Raw genomic sequence first — 8,079 nt, 5'->3', positions numbered from 1 at the left:
AGCACGTTAATCAAACCGCCTCCTCCGTCCGTATACGAAGAAAAATAATTTCTTCGTCGACAAGTACACGGAGAACTGTCGTTATAACATCGAAGAAAAAAATATTGCTTTAATTAATAATCCAAATTATTACTTAATAATACTTTAAATAATAATTCGAGTTATTACTTAAGAATATTGTTCAAATTAATAATACAAACTATTTAGATCATTGATTATAGTTAATAAACCATATTGCCATAATTTGAGATTAATAAAAATAATTCTACAAACTCTGTGCAACATTTTTCTTCGCGACGCGAATTGACAAACTCTTTCTTACGACTCGCTACCGCGTTACTGAATTTGTGTTTTCTATTTTCTGTAAAATGTTTACACAAATAATAGCGCATAAAGACAACATAAAGTATCCAAAATTGAGATATAAGACGTCTTTGGCTAAGAATCTTGAAGACCTTATACTTTAATTGTAGAGAATTTTGTGTTGTCTGGGTATATCTTTTGAAATCATGTACCAAACAAAAATATATGACTATATTTTTTATGTATGATATTTTCTCTTTCTCTCTTCTTCCTTCTTTTTCTCCCTGTTAGCGGCGGGAAACAACGTCAGGTATCGCAATAAATATGAAGAAGCTCGGTGACAACACGAAGCGTATGCTGCGTTAGAACCTGGCCCTAATATAAACAGCCGAAGCGTCGTGTGCACCGTATCCCAGACGTCTTGCATGCTTGTACACTTCATTCGCTGCGGCAGCCAATGGTAAAGGTTGCTCCAATTGATCGCTCATGCTTAACGACAGTCGCAGGTCCTTCTGCATATGTTGTAACGGTAGCTGAGTAGGGAAACCGCCTTCAACAATCGCTGCAAAACAGAATATTAGGAGTAATGTTAATTACGAATTTAATACGCAGACTCTGTTAATTCTCAACTAGTTTGTAGAACACAAGTAATCATTAGAACGAGTATTGTTATATATTTACTGAAATAAATATATTGTTAAAATAAAAATTATAAGACCTATGTAAAGAAAAATTATAAAGTTATTATAAAGTTATTAGAGATGTAATTCTTACTATCAAAATTATTAGAAAACTGCATATTGTGTTGATTTGATTTAGAATTAAAGCAGACATGAATAAAATAAGTGACTAAATAAACATCGACATCTACCTTTGCCTTTTTCAAGAATTGCCGGGCATGCTAAAGATGTCAATTCCAGGACCTCTAGAATATCTTTCTGCCGAAGTCCAGCACGATCCGCTAGTGCCATGCTTTCGGCCAGAGCGGCTAGAGTAACACCAGCCATTAATTGAAGTACAAGATTCATCTTGGAAGCATTGCCGACTTCGCCAAGGAAGAAGCTGTTTTTGCCCATTGCCTCGAAACAAGATTGGCATTCATCGAAAAGTGACCGGTCTCCAGCAGCAAGAATGACCAAAGTACCTTCTTGCGCTTGAGTTTTACTTCCTTGTACCTGCGCTTCGAGATAGCGACCACCTTTACCATTTATCGCCTCGGCGATATCTTGAGATGTTTCTGCGTCAATGCCAGTCATTTCAACGTAGCTTTTATCGGGCGATATCTCCGTCAGGACACCACAATTACCAAAGACCATCTAAAAAACATTTTAACGTGATAAATATATAATAAAAACTATTTTGAAAGATAAGATTACTTTTAAAGAATGACATTTGAATTTAACAAATACTTACATCCTTAGCAGCTTGAGGATCAGCCACGCAAGAGAAGGTAATATCGGCGGCCAGAACGACATCGGACGGCGTCAATCCTTGCTTCGCTCCTGCTTTCACGAAATCTGTACACTGTAAAAAGAAATACATAACGTATGTACAAATTAATTTGATTGCTCTCTTGATTAGCCATATATCTCACAATTTCAAAATATGTGATTTATGAGAGTTTTAGATTGAACTAAAAAGCTGAAATATAAGACCAAAAAATGAGAGATTAAGATACAATTTTATTCAAATTTTAATATAGAAAAATGCTAAATATTCAAAAACTTGCTGTTTCCTTATATTTATTAGCTGTAATAAAATGTACAAGTTCTTTTTTTTTTAATATTTGTAGCAAACAACCTATATAAAATTTATTTAAAAATATTTTTATAATATTTAATCGCAATTTGCTTAATTTTATATTTTATATAATTTATATATATTACGTATATAATATTTGTAATTTATATATTATTTATATTAATTAAACATTTAGATATAAATATATACAATCGCGCGGGTAAAATTCAGTATCGTGGCGCCATCCAACATGAAACGGCACAATCGCATAATTAGTACTATTTATTGCCGAGAGATGGCGGCACCGCGCGTAGCCGTGTGCCATCGCGTCGTTCCATTCGACGAACATGCTACAACAAAAAACGTTTCTCGGCACACCGGCCACATCAGCAAACGACGCCATTATTGCCGAGAAGAGAGTTTTTCCAGAATCTCCATGAATACCCGCGGAATTTCTCGTCGGAATTCCAACGAGAGGATTTCACAGGAATTGCAAGCGAGATGCATTCGCGAGAATTCCTGTGAAATCCTCGATTAATGCTTCCAATTATCTCGATCGTGACGAACATGGCGGACAAACTGTGTGCTAGCAATTTTATTCTGTATAGTTCAAACGCTTTCGAATTTTCTCGAATACCTCCCACGATAAACTGATTAGGATACGGCTGTTTATCACGTAGGCCATCTCTGAGATGGCTTCTCATCAGGAACGAGACCAACGAGTTGACAACAGCACAATTTGCTGCTTATCACGTCGACGAATTGTTCTCGTTACGTGGCCATCAATCGCTGCGGAGCATCTTTTTCCCTAATCCTTCTTCGAAGTCGATGCAGAGTCTCGACGACGAGCTCTCACGTCGGCATCGTTAAAATTCACATGTTCGAACTTTCGACAGGTGATATCGTCGCGATTGCTTATGAAGTCCTTCCGGCAGTTTCGGCGTTGACGACCGACGCCATTTCAATCGTTTCTTCGCAACAGACGCAACATGCACGCCACACCATAATAGACGTGTTTTTTTAATTTTCTGCATTAAACTGCATTATAGCTTTCTTTCTCGCCAAATATCAAACATATATCTATTTTGCTTTAAGTTCTAAAAGTGTGTATTAATTCAGTTACAGAAAACAGACTCTGACAAAAAAATTTGACAAAAAAATAGCTTTACAATTGTTGTATAATTCTTTAATACGATTTTTAAGTTTGTATGTTTAGATCTATTGAGGAGAATTAAATTTTATATCATATTAAAAAATCTTATAACAGTTATTACAAAGCTGCTTTTCTGCTGAGGCAACTAAAGAGAGAGGCCGATAATTGTCGTTAATTCTTAACGACAGTCGCAACTTTTTTATTCTACATAATACCTGCGCAATATCAATGATTGTCATTAAGAATTTTAGAATTGGTGTTAATAATATTGATGTTGCTAGACTTGAAAAAGGCCGACCTCGAGCCGCCACAAAATCAATTGAGTAGAGTGACTCAGAAACAGAATACTCGAACGTCTTTCTCAGAATCAAAGTTAGATGAATGAATGTACGAAACACGTAATATATTTCCAACAATCCCTACTGACTCCCTACATTCATAAGGTATCCTTCAATTTTAAATTTCTCGTTTCAAAGCTGATCTCGAGATGACTACGCATGATCGGTGTGATTGAACACAAGGATGATATATCTTTCAACATAAAAAGTTGTACAGTTTGAAGAAGAATTGATGATCCTATAATAAGTGTGAACAAGAATTTCTGTTTGGGCTTACTTCTTTATCTCAGCTTTGAACGATAGAAATATCACATTTCTAGCTCGTTCGTTTTCTTACAAAAATCTAATATTGGTTAATATACTAAAAAACAACGATTATTTATCTTCAAGGTTAAAAAAGTTATTTTACAAGTCACTTATTTTACAAGTTACTTTTTAAGTTACCTTATATACATTTATCACAGAAATTGAATACAATAAGTTCGGGTATTTTATTTTTTATACATTATATTTTATCGTTTTCTCCAATTTCGTATTACTTTTTGTACTCAATCTTTATAACATATATAAAGTAATTTAAAGAATAAACTTAAAAAATAACTTCCCCAATTCTACTTATTTTAAATATTAAAAGCATTATTGTTTAGTACTTTTAATACATCAAATAAGTAAATTACTCAAATAAGTTAATTACTGTCTTTCAATAATAAATTAGCTTAGTATTAGATTTCTGTAAGGCGAGCCGTCCAAATGCGTGTTCCACGCATTTTCAACGTGCCTTCCAAGTCGCATAAGGTTCTCGAGCGTTCCTCTTTCCGATGACTCAGCATACGTATCAAATACACGTGTGTCACATCGAACACAATTCAGCATTTATATATCAAATAATGTCGCAATTGCACGACGAACATCAGTTTTCTTCAGATCTTACGAAAGTTATACAATATTTCGGAGCGAGATAAGACGCGCCAAACGATGTTTATCATTACGAAGGCTCGACTGTTTCTTGTATATATACAAGTAAACAAACGTGTCCTATCTTTTTATCTTATTTCCGATACAAAGCATTATTACGATAGAAAAAGAGAAAAAGAAGCGATCGACGAGTTTTAGTTAGTGACCGAAAAAACAGATGGTTCGTATCGATTCTACAAGCTTACGTCTCCGTAACGTAAACAGTCATTCGATTAAGGATTAATGTCCATTTCTAACAGTATAGATTACTTTAATCTAGATTTAACTTACTTTTTTTCTAATTCTTGTACTCGTTTTTATCAATATAATTTAATTTTATCCATCATTGGATCTATCACATTGGATCTATTTTGATCCAGGCGAAATTTCTTCCAAATTTTTTTACACAGGTTTTAATTTTTATTAAATAAAGATTTTTACATTTGAGTTAAATAGCTATTTGGCAATACAGGTAACAAAGATGTTGGAAAAGTAATTCTGAATTATTTTTTAGATTTTTTGAAAAACTAGAACGAAATAAAGAAATTTGAGCTGAACAAAAGAGATCGAAAATATCTACGGAATAAATAAAAATGTGTGCCTACAAAGTACTAATGTAGATTAAAGTTAATCTACAATTTTTAAATTACTTTAATCTCCATTTAATTAACTCTTCATCTCTTTCTGGTTCTAAGTATTATAAAAAGAATAAGTTAAACTAAGATTAAAATTAATTTTATACATTGGTAAAAATAATGAACATAAGAATCTTATTCTATAGTTCTTAATGTTATCATTGAATAATTAATATTTAATAAAAAACTTTTCTTATTGCAGTAATAAAACAGTGACAAAAATTATTATAAAATCAATAACAGCTAAAGAGCTTTATTAATTAATTAATAAGTTTATTACCATTTTATTATTAATGAATAACAATTATCATTTATAAAAAAAGAAAAATTGTTCACTGATGATCGTCTGATAATAATATTAAGAATTATAAATTAAGGCAGAATATATTCGATACGCGATGTGAATAAACTTCAAAGCCACGTTAACTTTATGCACTTTCGGTAGTGAATTCCTCTTCCTTGTCAGGAGGCAGTTAGTTGTGAAGTAACATCCCCGTCGTCACGGTCTACTTAGAATTACGTGCAACGTACGCGTTCGGTATTTTCAGTTTTCACAAAAATAACGAAAGACAAATTTTAATAGAGAAGGTAATCGTTATCTTCTCAGAAAGAATTTCTGATAACAAGACAAAAAATATTTTTGACTTGTACTTAATCTTACTACGCAATTTTTTGCACAAAAAAAATAATATTAAGATTAGATTTTTAATTCCAATTCTTCTTCTTTGAATTAAATGAGAATGACTTTATTGTATACTTAAAACAAAGATAATATGTATACCGTATATTGGGTAAATTTTTACCCAATCGTTATAAATTTTATAACGATGCCATAATATTTGGTATGAAATCAATACTCAAGAATCAAGATTTATTATAGATTTAAAAATTTTCCATTTAATAGTAAAATATTCTTCTGCAGACAATAAATATGATTATCTGTATATTAATCTTATTTTATAATAGATCGGAAAGTAATAGCATTGGATCTGGAAAACTTTTCCGTGGATATTCGAGCGGAAATGCGAGTTCGATCGACTAATGTCTATTTCTATCATAATGTAGATTAACTTTAATCTCGGTTTAACTTACTTCTTATCTGTTCCTAGTTCTAAAAATTATAAAAGATAAAGAATAAATCAAGCCGAGATTAAAATTAAAAATGAACATTACAGTCTTTTTATAGTCAAATTGTTTTATTGTTTCTCAATAATGAAAACCAAACATTTTGTTTTCAATTCAATCAGCAGCAGTTATAACATGAATCAAAGAATTGTTATTATCTCGAAGAATGTATGGAAAAATTTCTTGGATTATTATAATTATTTTAATTATAATTATAATTTGATGATTGTAACCATGAACCGATACTAATTATAACTAAAAATTACGTAAAGGATTACGTCGACTCCAACTCGACGTGAAATTATAAAAGGTTAACAAATGCTTCTAAAATTATAAAAGCTTCTAGAAAACAATTCTCAACGTATTTACCGATGTGAAAAAATTGTAGATGGAAACCAAAAAGAGAGAAAAGATTACAAATTGTAGTCTGTAAGATCATGGACGGCCACAAAGAAAATCTGATAATAATTATCAAACGTTGAGTAAAATAATTTCAATCAAATATTCTGTTAATATAATGAAAATAATTTTTTCGATACATATATTTAATAAATATCAACACAATAATAAATAATATAGCATAAATATAATAATGTAATAATAACATAATAAAAAAAATACGATATAATTAAAGTATTAAGATCTACTTCGATTAAAAATAGAAATTCTTCATATTTAAAGTTTCTCTCTTTAGTTCTATTTCAAATTGTAATATTTATAATTATCAAATATAATATTATTATAGCCAATTGTTTGATATTAATTATTAAATATTAAAAAAATAAAATCATATTTTTAGTTATATTAGCAAACATTTAATTGAAACTATTTCAACATTTGATAGCTACAACGAAACTCTTCTAATAGCAGGAATAGTTGCGATTCGAGATTCATTCAGAGTATTGAATGACTCATTTTTATTTCAACGAGCATTCTACAGTTGTAGAATGAAGAATTAATTTAATTCTGACATCGCTTCGACATATTTTTATTCCCGCCGCGAACTCGTCGCGTTGTAACGCGACGTGCTGGCGCTGTAAAATGTGTAATATTACGCGGTCAGAGGCTCGACACGACCTTCGGCGTTCGTCGCCATTGTACTAAAGACGGAAGCGACTCTGAATGAGCGAATAAGAATCGGTTCTAAGCGATTAATGGTCAAAGAACCGTCACCTCGTTCTTTTCTTCTCGCGTGACGTATGTCGTGATGCGGCGTAAAGCGATCGCATGTATTCCAGCTTCAATTACGACGCGCACCAAATACAGATCGTCTCGGAATGTATTTTCATGGAAATGCTCCCGTTAATTTAAAATAAGCACTTTCTTGGAAATACCGTCTCGAACGAAACAAGATTGATAAATTATTTCTCAAATTCCTTAACTCTCCATCTACGATTATATTTTTACTTTCTTTGATCATAGCCCAAATTTTTTGTATTGCTTTTTCTTTCAAACAATATGGAAAAATTTAAGATTACCTTCATTACATTACCAAATAGTTAAAAAAAATTTTAGGAGGAGAGAAAAACTCCGTCCTCCTTTATTTGGGAGAATAAATCCCACGCTAATTACATGAAAAATTGGATCTCGGTGAAATGAGTTAATTTTCATGTATACTACAGCTTATAATGTAGCGAACAAAAATTGTCACAGACACAAAGTTCAATAATAGATAATTTTTGAGTTATGATATATATATATATATATATATATATATATATATATATATATAATAAGTACGTTAGTTAGTTAAGTTACGTTAGTATAACTATTATTAATAACTAACTACTATATANAACATATAGTGACTATATAAGTCTACTATTATAGT

General features: G+C 31.3%; 1 protein-coding gene across 1 annotated transcript in view; it reads right to left on the bottom strand.

Moving 5' to 3' along the window:
* Window positions 1-665: 665 nt before the first annotated feature.
* LOC105626941 (putative oxidoreductase GLYR1 homolog) overlaps window positions 666-8,079 on the bottom strand; it is a 47,184-nt gene continuing 39,770 nt past the window's right edge. The window contains exons 8-10 of the mRNA XM_012208235.1: window positions 1,717-1,827; window positions 1,175-1,619; window positions 666-865 (exon numbers count right to left, since the gene is read on the bottom strand). Coding sequence (XP_012063625.1) covers window positions 666-865; window positions 1,175-1,619; window positions 1,717-1,827 — 756 coding nt within the window. The remainder of the gene's footprint in view (window positions 866-1,174; window positions 1,620-1,716; window positions 1,828-8,079) is intronic.

This window comes from Atta cephalotes (genome assembly GCF_000143395.1).
Source record: "Atta cephalotes unplaced genomic scaffold scaffold00001, whole genome shotgun sequence".
NCBI lineage: Eukaryota > Metazoa > Arthropoda > Insecta > Hymenoptera > Formicidae > Atta > Atta cephalotes.
The sequence above is the reverse complement of the archived record's forward strand: the minus strand, read 5'-3'. Positions and strand labels throughout refer to the sequence as shown.